Here is a 16121-nt window from a genome sequence, read left to right on the forward strand (position 1 = left end):
CTACTTTGGATACATTATGTAAATATTACTTATTTTTTTGGGTACCTATATTTTGTGAAGTCAAAAAAAGTAATTGCAAAACACTCTTTAATGATTGCGATCTACTTACATGCCCATTTTACCTTTTTTCAAAGGTGTATAGGGAAAAATTATTACTCTATTAAGGAGTTTAGCGAGCGATCTCAAAACTGCGTGAATGTATTTTTCCCGTTTTCACTGTTTGATATGTCAGATTGAAAACCTTCTTATAAAATGATAAGTTAATAAATGATATTATAAATTTTTTTATAAAAACTCCATTTTTAGTACTCTCAAGCTTGTATATAAATCAGCTATTCATATATAGTTTTCAATCAATACAATTAATCATACGGTCCGACGCAGTCGTAGTCGATATACGTATAATCTATAAATATGCATTAAAGGCAAAGCTAATCGAAGATCAATCGTTTATTTCGAAATGCCGAGAGTTGGTAAGTAGAATAAACAAACATATTTAGGTATTCAAATAATCATAGTTTCTGTGTATTATGTAAAATTAATTTTTTTGTTCCATACAACTAAAAACCATTGTTATAAATAGTAAAACAGTCTTCCGTTCGAAATTAATATTTGTAATTACGATTCAAATGATAATTTCAATTTTACTTATTGCATGAATCTATAAAATTAACTATACTTGCTCACATGGTAGATTTATCTTTTTTGAAAAGTGTATGGAGATGATCTGCTGTATATATAACGAAATAACAAATATTTTAAACAAATAAAGAAAAATTAATTAATTATACGACGTCAGGAATTGTGAATTCAATTTTCATGATATTTGGAAATTCAAGAGACTTTTCAAGAATAATTGCTTAGAAATGTATTATGTTACGTTATTTAAAATCTAACCAATTTTATTATAAGCTATTTTAATTTACTTCTACTTCTATATGAACTTTCAAAAGCAGAATTACAAAATCAATGAAAAAAAGATAAAAAAAGCGGCTAGATACACTTATAAGTATTGCTAAACAAATAATAATTCTATAGTCGTATATTATAGTTTAAGATGTTATTTTAAGATAAATGCATTTTTAAGAATTCTCTTCTATGAAATTTGTACTAAGTGGACACATGGTTGCTAAATGTGGTTCCAGATTCTTGTGTATGCAGAGGTGTACGAGTTTGATGGAACCTCAATAATTCTGCAACAGTTACTGCAATTCTGACAATGCCTCGACCTGCTTCCAAGACATCACTGGTACAGCAGAGTAAATTCTGGAAATCAACGAAAAATTATAATTACTAACTTATATTAGTGTAAAATTAATTTTCATAATAATATATTATTTTCATCATCATTGACACCTTTTTCAATTACTTCGTCTGTATCTCAAATAGGAATGACTTATAAGCTAATGTTAGCCGATTAATTTAGGATGAACTATTTATTTTACAATTCACGTAATAGATTTTATGCTATTTGAACGACTAACAATTTTTAAAGATTTCTAGAAATGAAACAATTTATATCTCACAAAACTGTCATGTCTCTCCTTTCCGTACCTATCTACATTCCATCAACCTAATGATCATATATAAAACAATATGAAATTTTCGACATTTATATACTACATATTTTTAGCAATATCTTATTTTTTAAATACAAATATTACCGTCAATATAATAAACCGTCAATAAAATAATATTACTCCCAGTTAAATTACAATCTACACTCGGCAACAAAATTATCGCAACAAAGATTTTTCATCGAAAAATTACCATTTTTCAAATGCTTGTAACTCGGTCAATTTTTATCGTATTGAGATCATTTTTTTTTGTTTTGTAGAAAATTATGTCTACTTTGAGAAACAAATGATATCCACCGTCTGCAAGATAATGTCACATTGCTATGTCTTAATCAGGCATACCAACTTTTTTTTCTTAAAAAATTCAATAGTTTGCACGTATGCCTGGATTACCAAAATTTTTTTTTCGAAAAACTACAGATTTCCTTTCAAAGTGCACTTTTCAACGAGTATTTTAAATCAAAATTCGACACTCCACGATTTTTTTCGACCGAGTTATGCCATTTTAAAGATATTCCAATGTTTTAGTCAACCTTACCGACAGATCAATTAAAAAAAATAAAATAACAGTTTAAGGTAGCATACTGGCCAAGAGTTAAGGCAAAAAATCATTCAACATCAATTTTACTATACAGCGTCCACAACAATTAACCATTACCGTCGCAATCGAAATGCCTCGGCTTAATGAAATCGAATCTGCTCAAATTGTTGCCCTGCTAGAAGCGGGATTGAATCAAAGCGAAATATCCAGAAGAATAGGGATTCATCGTTCAACGGTGTCACGCGTTCTTAGTCGGTATGAAGAAACAGGTTCTTATCGCCGGAGACCTGGTCAAGGTCGACATAGGATTACTACAAATCGAGAGGATCGCAACATTGTTAATGAAGCTCTCCGCAATCCAAGGCAGGTTACACGACAAATTGGAAATAATGCTTTACCAGGCAGACGAATTAGCGCTCAGACGATAAGGAGACGCCTTCGTGACAGAGGTTTGAGATCACGAATTCGTGCTAGAGTGCCTAATTTAGCAGCAGTCCACCGACGAGCTCGTCGGAATTACGCCCGAAATTATCAATATTGGACACCAAGAGAGTGGAGACATGTATTTTTTACAGATGAATCTCGGTTTTGTCTGTACGGAAATGATGCTAGGATTCGAATTTGGCGTCGTCGACGACAACGTTTTGCACCAAATCACGTTGATCCAACTCGTGCGTTTGGTGGAGGATCCATTATGGTTTGGGGTGGAATATCAATGAACCATCGATCAGATTTAGTGATTATCCCAACCTCTGGACTAACAGCGGGACGTTACATAAATGAAGTTTTACGTCCTCACGTAATTCCAATGCGTCGGCAAATGGGTCGTAATTTTATCTTGATGCAGGATAATGCACGCCCTCATACTGCAAGGATAACTCGTACTTACTTAGCAGCAAACAACGTAGAGGTATTGCCTCATCCTGCTTGTAGCCCAGATCTCAATCCTATAGAACATGTGTGGGATACGATGGGTAGGCGATTACGTAACTTACAGAGACCTCCTGCTAACCTCCAAGAGCTTGGGAGAATTCTGAATGAAATTTGGCACGAGATACCTCAGGATTCAATTAGAGCATGCATTAATACGCAAGAACGTTGAAGAGAGGTAATTCGTCAGCGAGGTGGCAATACACGATACTAAAGGCTTTAAGCGCATAGGGTTTGGAGTAAAAAAAATACTGCGGAAGTGACGAGCTGCGGGATCCCTAATGTTAAAAACGGTTTACACAATCGGCCCTTTTCAGGGCCACAATGATGCGTAAGTCCGACCAACAACCTCCTCGCGGTACGCATCGGGTAATGCTGATGTAGGCGGTATTTGGCTAAAACATTGGAATATCTTTAAAATGGCATAACTCGGTCGAAAAAAATCGTGGAGTGTCGAATTTTGATTTAAAATACTCGTTGAAAAGTGCACTTTGAAAGGAAATCTGTAGTTTTTCGAAAAAAAAATTTTGTTAATCCAGGCATACGTGCAAATTATTGAATTTTTTAAGAAAAAAAAGTTGGTATGCCTGATTAAGACATAGCAATGTGACATTATCTTGCAGACGGTGGATATCATTTGTTTCTCAAAGTACACATAATTTTCTACAAAACAAAAAAAAATGATCTCAATACGATAAAAATTGACCGAGTTACAAGCATTTGAAAAATGGCAATTTTTCGATGAAAAATCTTTGTTGCGATAATTTTGTTGCCGAGTGTATGTATTACATTTTGTCAACAGGTAAATATGATAGCTATGATAATAATTGTACTGTATGTATTTATGTATAAGTACAGGAATGCGTATGTATAGTATAGTAAGTTTTTATTGACATAAACTTTTCTAGTATACGGTCAATAATTCTGACGTGGTCTTGTGATACATTTATTCTCTCTAGGTGGTGTCAACCATCCGCAAGCGGCAGGAAATTCGTTCATCAAATATATAAGTCTACATAGCGTCTCTAACACTCCAAGCGTATCTTTTGCCTTACTAACCTCATTCTTCTTCCCACTCGCACTCGCACAACTTGCTCGATCTTTCGATTCGTTCTATATTGCAACCCCATCGAATAGAATAGCTAAACGTCATTAGAATAATGCCAGACAATGGCGTGAGAAACCAAAATTTTGAATAGATTGAAATATTATACAGTAAATATCATATAATAATAAATTGAAAAGTACAGTGGAAATAGGTAAATAAGTTAAACTATTAATTAAGTTAAAATATTAAAACTTTAAGCGCTATATACAAAAGATTGATGACTGAGATTAACTATTAAAATACGTAAATATAATGATATTAAGTTGGTAATTGACGTTGTTAAATATTGATACTTATTTCTATGATAATATCTGATAATATACATATTATATTGTTATAAAGTCACTATCGATAAAGATCCATATCTAATAAATTTACGTTAATTTTTCAATATTTTTTCTCTTTGTTTGGAGTGTAAATTGCGTTACCAAAAAATGTGCTCGATAGTATCTTTATCTTTATCGCATTCGCATAAATCTGAGTTAGTAATATTCAAGCAGTTAACTATTCAGCGATATACTCGTATGACCACTTCTGATACGGTTAATAGTGGTAATTATTTTTCTTGGAATTCTCTGAAATAAAAAAAATCAAGATTTTTTACATCCTGTAACGGGGTACGAATTCCGTTTTATTCCGTTGTCTCGCGCGATGCACAGTCGTGCCGGAATGCGCGCGGCGAAATCGAAATATTCACGTTTTGCTAACCGGAGAGCAGGAGGGGACGGGAATCATTCAACCCACTTACTACTAATGACAACAGTAAATTTTCGTTTCAATTAAACATGGACTAGTTTATTTTCAATAAACTCTACAATACGCTTGGCCCGCGTGTTTATGTTTATACGGCGCGCGCCACAATATCATGCATCGCCAATCCGTTGACAATCCTTTGTTCGCGATATTCATTTGCATGCACGCTACCGATTTTCGCATGATCGCCGATACGAGGGAGAGCAATTAAGCGCGATCGTTTATCAAAAATCGCGACGTAAAGCTGGCCAGCTAACCTTAAATATACGGTCGCTCTATCAGGGGGGAGCAAATCAGTATTGTCTCCGGTATCTCAGGTTGCCGTCTCTCTCTCTCTCTCTCTCTCTCTATAAAATGTTTATTTTGTAGGGTGGAGGGGTTCCACAATCTCATGGTTGGCCTACGATGGCACTGTCTCCACTCACTGTGCACTATAACGATAACGGCAAATATCTATGGAGTCGCTGGCTTTTTAACACGAATTTTGGAATGTCTAGCTCCTCTGCGCTTTTGATGCTCGGATGGCTAATCCTTGACTGGTTCTTTCACCTTCGTGCGCGTTCCGTCCCGTATCGTACCGAGTTCTCGTTTTCCGTTTTCCCCGGCCGGTAAGTGCTGCCCTTGTAGGCAGCCACGTGATCGAGACGATAGCGCAAACAAGACGTTTACGATCATAATCCTTTGTATTAATTTTGGAAATATAGAATGCTTTTCGATAGACTATGTTTTCTTATAATACTTTTAGATGCAAGATAAAGCTCTGATTTAAAATTAACAATTAAATCGGTTTAGTAGATTAATATTTAATAATCAACGGTTTTCTGCAGCTTGCTTGGCATTTTTTTCTGTCAACTCATTATTTGGTATACCGTTGTGCAAAGAAATCCAAATGAGTTCAACTTTATTATTAAGTTTTTCTGCAGTGTATTGATACGGACTTGAGCTCAGTCATTAACGGAGATGTTGATGTAAAGATACAAGTACCGTCAAGCGCTTTTAGAGCACTTTGAGAATCAGTAAAAATTATAAAGTATTTATCATCACTACTGGTGATTTTGTCTATGCAGATGTTTAAAACCAGAGTTGCTACTGTGTATGTAAATGCTAAATTAAGAATTTTAAAAGAAAAATGGAAATCGTTAACAAGTCTGTTAATAACCGTTAACAAGCTGTAAAGTGGACGAAATTGTTGTATTCGAAGTAATTTAAGACTGTCCGTATAAATATCAGTTATTTGTTGATCAATAGCAAAAATTAGTTAAAATATAGTACAAGGACTTAGCAAATATAGAATTTTCTTGCCTGGATCAAAGTTAATTTTTAAATTTTCGAAAAATCAGTCAAACGGTTGAGTGAATTTAAAAAGTATGTCTGATTTGATGATATCATAGAAGTGAAGTTTTAAATTTTCCAAGATTTGTAATAACATTGATTTATTGTAATATAAAATAAGTACAGGAGCTCTGATTTGGCTATGATAAAATTGATTGGGGTGATTTTTCTATAGCCTAGTACTAATCTTAAAGCCGTGTTCTGAATTTTTTGAATTCTTTCAAAGGTAGAGTCCGCATAAGAACATACAAAAAAGCCAGAATATTTTAGTCTAGACCTAATCAGAGCTTGGTATAGAAGAATAGTGTTTTCGAATCAGCAACCTACAAAGTTCTTCTTAAGCAGTTAATAATTCGAATTGAAAATATACTTTTTTGAATAAATATGATATGTGCCAGATGATAATCAATGTAATAACATTCAAACAAAGAGTAATTCAATTCAATTTCGTATATATTCAAACTTAGTACCACCGATTTTTTCTACAGTAGTATACGCAAAAAGAAGTTTTTTTTTGCAAATTTCAAATCCCTAGAAGCTACAAAAATGTGTATTTATTTTTTTAAGGTTTGAAAAACACCTGAATTTGGAAAAATTCTAGCTCAATCAATTTTCAATTTTTTTTTACGTTTAAAATGCCCTTCTCTTTGTTCTTCACTCTGCTTTTAAGAAAATAATATAACATGTGACAAGAAAGGTCGTATCTAAGTTCAATTTCACGGTTAATGTTAAAAATTAGGAAATTCAAAAATTTGACCTTGATTTTGAAGGTCTTAGATTCAAATGGTTTCAATCTGTATATTTTTCCTCTATTCATTTTCAATTAAGCTTTCAAATTCCGTTCGAATGGTTTTTCTATCTATTTTTGTTCTTGAGATATTAGATTTTGACAAAGATTTTGTCATGATCTCATTCCGCTTTTAACGTGGTGATGTAATGGTGATCTGTTGATTTACACAGTTGGTAGTATCGATGGAATCGCGCGTTCTCTCTTTTTCCTTCCACGCGCGTATCAACTCGAATAACGCCGGTGACTTCGCCCTAGCGAGTGGATTGCTGCGGGTCGCTCGCGCTCGCTCCCTCGTTTTATGCGGTGCATCGGCTCTTCCTCTTCTCTCCCGCCGCTATCACTCCCGCTCCTGATTGGCCCTTGCTGACGATGCCGGCCATAAGTACTGGTCCTCAAACAAAACATTGCGGGCATCGGTCATATTTCTTAATTCCTATTGCGTTCACCATGGCCACAGCAAAGAAGCGAGAGAGAAAGAGAGAAAGAGAGAGAGAAAGAGCGAGAGCGAGCTAGACAGAGCCGGCTAACTCAGCCAGGGCTCCTACACATAATTTACAAAAAGTCTAGTGTAGAATTCAGTTAGGGCTTCGTTCATTAGAGTGATAAATGGGGCTACAAAATACAATCAAAGTATTTTTTCGTGTACGTTCACCTGTGGAACATAAATCTTGAAAGAAGCTTGGCAAAAATTGGACAAGTAAATAGTTATTAACAATTTAATTACTTAATAACCATAAAACTTTAAGTAAGCATACTAAGCAATAATAGTAAGCATCTAAGCAATAGAATTTCTACTCTACAAAATAATAATATTACTATGTCTACCATGAACCCTACAAGTTTATTTCTAAATCCAAAAAACAATTATGAAATTCATGATATAATTAGTAAAATGAAGAAAAAAATAGAGGAAGAAATAACATCAATACCACTGTCCTAAAAACCTTAACCCGACCACCCCGATAACCCGACTACCGAGGGAGCCAAGGCGATGAATCACCTGCCTATAGCGGGCGATGCGATACCACACGAAAACGAACGCACCGTTACCGCGAAAAATACGCCCCAGACTGAGAACGCGACGAGTTCGAGTCAACCCCGTCGAACCCTTTCCAATCACTCTGATAAGACCCTGATAATAGCCCCATCGAATAGTACGGTAAAGCGCCCGCGGGGACGACCTCGCAAGAACACGCTGAATATTCGGGCCCCGCCGTGCCAACAAAGTTCATGTGTCTCCCCTTTCATCATCTTGAAAAAGGAAGAGAGAGAGACCCCCGAAAATGCCGTTGATGAATGACACCCTGCGAACGAAGGACCTGGGAGAACGATGCAAAGGACCCCACCTTTAATCCCAGCGACGAAGGTCCTGGGCAGCCGAACAGGCGCTCACCTTCGGTATCAATGGAGAATGATTACCGGTATTGACATGTAGAAATATTACAGGATAAAGATTACACAGGAGCAGTTCGAGCAAGCGGCAGCTGCGCTCATGGGATTAGATTTGGGCCCGGCCGTCAATGGAGTAGTGCACGCCGCCCTACACTTCATCGAGGAAACGAGAAAAGAAGAGGAAGAGGTACGAGAACGAGGTCGCGAGTGCTTGTCGTCCGTGCTAATCGAGGAGGTAGGCGAAGATGAACCCCAGACTTCGTCATCTGCTCCGAGCGTCGTGTATGAAGAGACCCCGTTGCTCTGCCAGGACCAGCAGCTGGAGCTATTCCAGCAGCGACGTCGAAGATATAAAAGAGCACCCCAACTGACAGTGCTCCCATTGATAACGACTAGCGTCCAGATTTCCTCCACCAGCCAATAGCGCCGGGTAGTCACCGGTCGTGGGAGGAAATAGTAAAGGGCTTGAGGGAGGTTGAACAAGGCTGGACTACCCTCAACGCTCTTCAGCGAGCAGTGTACGCTGAATTTGACGCCTTTACGGCCAAGGGACACCGCACCAGCGATCTAGATCACTGGATCTAGGTGGTGGCTCATCGTCGCCATTTCGCTGCAGCGTTAAAGGAGGAGGCCTCGAGGGCCCGACTGGCGACCGAATTTCGGCCACCAACCAACCCCCGATGACCAAAACCCCAGCATCTATCCCCGCGGTGACCATAAACCAAAAACAACAGACGTGCGGGGTAAACCCGGTGGTCAACCTTAACAGCGTTAGCGTGGATCAAGGCACCGGACCTATCCACATTAATCTAGTGGTGGGGTCCACGGACGAAGCGCCTCCAGCAGAGCTACCGCTGTGGTCCGCGCCCAATCGGCGAGATAGATTGCCGTTAACCCCGCGAGAGCGAGGACTTCCGCGAGGCACCATGTCGCGGGCACAATGGGAAGGCTGCAATATTTGCCACTACCCCGGTGTGACCCGCACAGATCGGTGCCCTCGCTCTCCTCCTGTGGGCAGGACCTACTCCGAGTCCTACCCGGACAATCAAAAGTGTATCAGTACACACGATTCCATGTTGCTCTTTATTTATCTTACCTCGATGTGAGTAGCGCAAACGATTCTCTCGTCAAGGACCCCGTGGGTTCAAACTGGAAGGGGGCTGTGACGGTAAACGTCCGGTTTGCGCTACCGTCTCGATCGTATGGTTACCTGCAAGGGCAGCACCTACCGGCTCGGGTAAGTCAAAAATGGGAACTCGGTCCGACATGGGAAGGTCCGAATTACGCGCGCGAAGAGAAAAGGACAAGTGGGAGAGCGCCTTTGACACCGGTAATAACGTGCAGGAATCCAGGAGCACTAACACTAGAGTTGTGCAGCTACCCGAGAATCGCGAATAGCGTGTCCGAACCCAGGAGTGCCTCTACCATCGGTTATAGCGTGCGTGAATGTGCACGTCGCAAGGAGTGCGACTACTAGACTGTCGGTAGTTTTCGTTGTTGCTGTTATCGTGTCAGCCCAGCGAACACGCCATCTTAGGCTGGCGGCGGATTCAACGAGCAGATCCGACGAAAGAGGCAAGGCGAATAAAGAAGCCTTGTCTTCAAACTGGAAAAGTGGCAACCTGAGCCACACGCTAAAAGACGACGTAGAACTGCTCTCCTTGACAGCGCGACTAGTCGCATAAAGTAAGCTGACCAGCTTCACGTTAATGTTTTTAATAAGTGACCGCGCGTAACATCTTAGCTCTCCCCTCATATTTTTAAATACGAAAAAATCGGTAGTGAGCGAGCATGTAAGCGAATAATTCGATCAAACAATTGTAAATGAAGTAACGGTACGTAAGATTGTCACGCACATCGTATAACCGTAAATGCGCAGGCCATATGCATTCTAGATTACACGATAACTAAACTAGTCTGTGCATGATTGAAACGTTAATTTACTGTTGTCATTGCTATTAGTAAGTTGGTTGATTGACACCTGTCCATCCTGCTCCCCGGTTAGCTAACAAAACTTGATTATTTCGATCTCGCCGCGCGCATTCTGGTACGACTGCGCATTGGGCGAGACAAATAAATGAAAACGGATTTACACCCCGTTACAATTTATAATGAAATGTATCAAGAAACTGAATTTCTAGATGTCTGGAAAGATTCATTTTGTATTCATGATGAATAAGCCCCATGTAAAGTCAATAGGATCAAAAGACTTAACTTCCTGTATATATAATATTTTTTTTAAAATGGTTACAAATAGACTCTAGTGATGGCTAGAATACAATGCTTATACGAAGCAAACTGCAGACACAAGAATTCGGATAATGATTATGATCGTTTGAAACTTGATTCAAAAGACATTAGTTTCACGTCTCAACTTTTTCAACAGAAAAAATTCATTTGAGTAATAAGAATGTATAAGTTAATGTTACAAAATGAAATAATTATAATGTTGCTTTTATATTTTTCATATCTTTTATAAATTTTAATTATCGCTAATAGCTTATGTCGAAACAATTGACAATGTAATCACAATAAAATTAAAATCATCTTGAAAAAATTATACTATTCTGAAATTCATTCTGAATATTAGCAACAGTTATAATATATATTCATTTATAATTTACAAATAAAAATAACTAAATTTAAATCAAGTTCTATACCATAAAAAACTAAACTCAGAGTAGGTGTACTAAGTAGGCTAAGTAGGAGTAGGTTAACTAAACTTATAGGTGAAATGAAAAGTAAATGTAATAAGATTTTGTTTTACTAGGCTCGTCTAGTGAGTGGTCACACCTCACTGCGCAAATGTCAATTTCCAATGTCCATGATCGTGACCGGTGGAAACGTTGGTCATCGCATCAATGCTCTTAGTAGCAACGATATAATGAACACGGTCAATAGGAAAAAATAGATTACAGTTGACGCAAGGATAGTGGTAACTTGTTGATGTGCTCAACCACTCATTACTCACACTTAAACGGAACCAAGTCCGTTCTGCGATACAAATGAAGGGCTCCATAAACGAGAATCACTAATGAATGAGTTAAAGGGTAACCTGTAAACGATTTATTCCAAATGGGTAACGCGAGACAGGGACTCTGTAAACGAGTATCTCTCGAGAGAAAATGAGATGAAAAGACTGGTTCCAGCAAATATAAATCGAGATAGGGAGATAAAGGCGACTAAGAGAGGACCTCTTCCTGCTAGTACGTGCCTCCACTCTAGAGGGTACAGCCGATAAAACCAGTGGACACTGTTGAGTAGCCAATAGGATGGGGCCCCAACCCTGCGTAGCTGACATGAGAAGCTGACCCGCACATTGGTATACCGAAAGCTGGAAATCCCACATCTTATAGTAGTGCCGACTGGCGATCGGATTGGTCCATGCTGCGAGAGGGGGGAGGGGCTAGGAACGTACAGTAGCAATTCTGTATACCGAGGTCACCGGACTGTAAGGGCGCTCTGGTACTGAAGGGGGGGGTAGAGCTAGTCACTGGTTTTACCTATCTCGAGGAGACTTTTTACCACAACACAACCGGAGCGCAACCAGACACGTCGGGAAAGCCTGATAGACTCAACAATTGATGTTTCCTGTGCTCCGAAGTAGAGGCGAGAAAGTGTGAGCACGTTCCAGGAACCGGGGTGTGCACGGTCTACCGAGCTCCGCTGGAGGAGTACCGAAAGTAGACCCAGACATGAAAAAAATCCTGCAAGGGAACCTACGCAGCTGTGAAGCCGCCCAGCTGTTGGTCTCACAAATAGCGAAAGAATGAGACGCAGATATACTGATAGTTAGTGAGCAGTTATGGAACTTACGTACACAAGATAACTTGTTTTCAAATACCTCAGGTACGTCGGCCATTTGGTTAAAGGGGAAACCGACAAGGAGAATATAGGTGTCCGAAAGAAGAGAAGACTACGCGTAAGTGAAGGTCGTTCCGTTACCTACGTTAGCGTATATCTGACCTCCAACTGCACGATTGCAGTTTTCGAGGATAAAATTGGTCAGTTAGAGGACCCCCTTAGCGACCTACCGGGTGACCTCGTCGTTGCGAGCGATTTGAATGCTAGGACGATAAAGTGGGGCATAACAACGACGAACAAACGAGGGAGGTTGCTTTTGGAGATGGCCACAAGGCTGTGAGACAATAACTTCAAATACGATCTTGTCACGGATAAGAGGATGGCGGATGATCAAAGACTACACAGTTAGCAATCACTAGCATATTGTCTTTGAAGTGGCGGATTATGCAACGACTCAACGAAATGGAGAGACCAGCGACAGGACTCTAAAGTATTGGAACCTCCGGAAGCAAGACAAGAAGCGCTTCGAAAGACTACTGCAGAAGGCGACGGTATCTGCCGAAGCTGTCGCGGCAGAGATTGACACACGGGAATGAGCAAACTGGATATCGGACATAACGATGGACTTGATAACGCAACTGTGCGATGCTACAATGATTGGATGCAAGGATAGAAAGGAAAAACGAGCAATATACTGGTGGATGGACAAAATCAACCTTCTTCGTGTGGAATGAATTGTCTGCCGCAGGAGGATAAATTGCGCGCGGAAGAAGGGACGCTCAGACGCGAACAGACTAGCGACCGCGTACAAGGCGGCACGAAAGGCTCTGACCACCGGGATTAGAAAAAACAAAAACCGTTGCTCGAGAGAACTGTGTGAAGAAGGGAAGAGGGATCCCTGGGGTCTTGGTTACAAGATTGTGACTAAGAGGCTGGAGTTCTTTGGCCCGCCCGAGCCAAAAGACAAGGACACCATGAGCGCAATATTCGACGGACTTTTCCCGAACTAGCCAGAGATGGACGACGTCATGGACGACCGAGATACTACAGTACCTGAGTTTAGCAAGACAAAGCTTACCCAAGCTGCGTCCACGCTTAAACCCGGTAAGATACCGGGACCGGGCTGCATCCTGGGGAAGATCCTCCGTCAGATCGTGGTTGCATGCCCGAGACCTCTCCTGGACATGTTATATTAAGATATGTTATAGTGCATCAGAAAATAAAAGACACGTATTTTTTTATCGGCAGATATGAACTTTAAGGGGATGAAAAGCACCCTCGAAAGTCACCCTCAAAATCACATTTTTTTCAATATCTTCAGTTCTGTTCAATATTTTTCAATAAAGCAGAATGGAAAAGAATTGCCATAAAAACGCAACAAAACAATATAAGTTTTGATAATAAGGGTTGCAACCCTTACATTTCATAGCGGTAAAACTGTATTTTTCTAGAATTTATTCATGTAAAATTTTACAGAACTGTTACAAAAATATAAAAAAATGTTTTTCAAATACAAAATAACAAAAAAAGGTGACCTGTTTCGGTGTTTCCGCATAATCTTTTGTTACGAGGCTGAACTACTCCTAAACCCTATTATAAAGCAATATAGTATAACGAGCGGCCAAACCCTCGTTATGTCTCTCTCTCCCCGTACATAATTATAATTATTCCTATATACAGGGTGTCCAAAAAGTAACGATACACCTGAGAAATTTTCTAAGCCGGTTATTTTTTTAACCGGGTGAAGGTTGTTCTTGAAGTAACTTTTTATGAGGAATCCGATGGTAACCTTGGATTTGACCTTGAACCTCATTTTCAAGGTTATTTTGAGGTCAACCTCATTTTTTTAAATGGAAACCCCTATTTTTTATGGCGGAATCGGAAAGAGCGGAAAATTTTACGTCCAGATATGTATTGAGGTATGAGGTTGAGGTAACCCTTAGAGGTCAACTGAAGGTCAAAGTATGAATTCTTAAAAATCTCGCGAATTCAGTGGTTAAACAAAACAAACAAAAGGATAACCCCAGGTAACTTTCAACGGTGCTCTTTAATTTGTCCTTGAACCTCATTTTCAAGGTTATTTTGAGGTCAACCTCATTTTTTTTAATGGGTACCCCTATTTTTTATGGCGGAATCGAAAAAAGTGAAGACTCTCACGTATGGATGAGTTGAGGTTTGAGGTTAATGTGACCTCTAGGGGTCAGATGAAGGTCGAACTGTGGCATTGTAATAGTACCGGGATTTTAGTGGTACAAGGAAGCAAATAAAGGTCATGGAAACCCCCATTTTCGACAGCGGCAATCGAAAGAGCGGAAAATTTCACATCCAAATATCTACTTAGATCATAAGTCAAGGGCGAACTTAAAGTTTAAGGTCAGTCGAAGGTCATCTAAACTTAAAGACGCCCTAAAATTTTTTAAAGTTTTTTCAATAATGGAGAAGGGTATTTATTTAGTAATTGCCCATCGGAGATCCGTGACCTTGAATTTAACCTTCAACCTCATTATCGAGGTTTTTTCAAGATCAATTTTTTTTACTTTTAGCGTTACCCAGGAACAACGACGTGGACGTAGTAAAATCTGTCCCCTTGGGGTGCTTTATTTTTGTAAGTTCCCCTCGCCTCTCACGATCGGGGTGCTTGATTTTTGTGAGTTCCCCTCGCCTATCAACAATGATTTTTTACGCTTATTTTCTTAATAACTTAATTAGCCGGTTAAACTTTTTAAGGTTACTATCCCATACCTATTCATTGAAAATCCACCAACAATTTCACTTGGTTCTATCCTTAGGAAATGTACTATGCCTAACTTTATCGTTTTGAGCTTATTCTTCGGGACAATTGCATTTTCAAAAATTAATATTTAAAAAAGCAACATATTTGAAAAGATTTTACCATTCGAAAATCTCCATAAAGCATTAGTGCATTAGTCGGATTGTAGTAGAACTTTTTTGTAAAAGTACTCAAATTATAATTTTCATTTTCTGAAAACATTTATTTGGGTTGCAAACTTTTTGTTTTTAATTCTGATTGATTTTTGAGTAAATTTCGATTCGCTGACTTAAAATGGAACGCCTCACTGAACGAGAAAAAATATCACTTCTTATGATGAGAGGCTGGGGTGGAGTAGAAAGATCTTACAGGGCAGTGAGAAATCTTTTTAATGAGACATTTCAGGTTAATAGAACTCCAATTGCTGTGTCTACTGTTCAGAATACTATTTCAAGGTTTGTAAATTTTGGCCATGTCAGAAATCTACCTAAGTCAGGCAGACCACGCTCAGCAACAAATGAAGAGAATTTATTAAATGTTCTATTATCATTCACTGAAAATCCACATAATTCCATTCGCAGAGTTGCTCAAGAGCATTACATAAGTACATCGTCCGTACATATCATTTTAAAAACAGCAAAATTCCATCCGTTTAAAGTACACCTGGTTCACAAGTTGAATGAAGACGATTTCGATCGTCGTGTTGAGTTTTGTGAAGATATGATGGCACGCATAATTGAAAATCCAAAACTTCCATCAAACATAGTTTTCTCTGATGAAGCAACTTTTCAACTTGACGGAACATTAAATCGACATAATTGCAGATACTGGGCTGCGGAAAATCCACACTGGATGCGAGAAGATAAATCGCAATATCCGCAGAAGTTGAATGTTTGGGCTGGAATAGTGAATAATCGAATCATAGGGCCATTCTTTATTGATGGTAACTTAAACGCTCAAAATTATGAAGAGATGCTTCGTAATCAAATAGTTCCAGCAATTAGAGAAATAGTCGGAGACAACTTCGAAAATACATGGTATCAGCAGGATGGTGTTGCAGCTCACTATGGACGAGACGTTCGAATTTACTTAGATGAGGTGTTTGATAATCGGTGGATAGGAAG

At 38.9% G+C, this 16121-nt stretch overlaps 1 protein-coding gene across 1 annotated transcript in view; it reads right to left on the reverse strand.

Moving 5' to 3' along the window:
* Positions 1–841: 841 nt before the first annotated feature.
* Positions 842–16121, reverse strand: part of LOC131662997 (leucine-rich repeat and calponin homology domain-containing protein) — an 858362-nt gene continuing 843082 nt past the window's right edge. Inside the window, exon 13 of the mRNA XM_058933049.1 lies at positions 842–1266. Within this exon, the coding sequence (XP_058789032.1) occupies positions 1111–1266 (156 nt within the window). The 3' untranslated portion in view covers positions 842–1110. The remainder of the gene's footprint in view (positions 1267–16121) is intronic.

The sequence above is a fragment of the Phymastichus coffea genome, unplaced genomic scaffold (assembly GCF_024137745.1).
Source record: "Phymastichus coffea isolate CEN01 unplaced genomic scaffold, Cenicafe_Pcof_1.1 PCOF00029, whole genome shotgun sequence".
NCBI classification, from domain to species: domain Eukaryota; kingdom Metazoa; phylum Arthropoda; class Insecta; order Hymenoptera; family Eulophidae; genus Phymastichus; species Phymastichus coffea.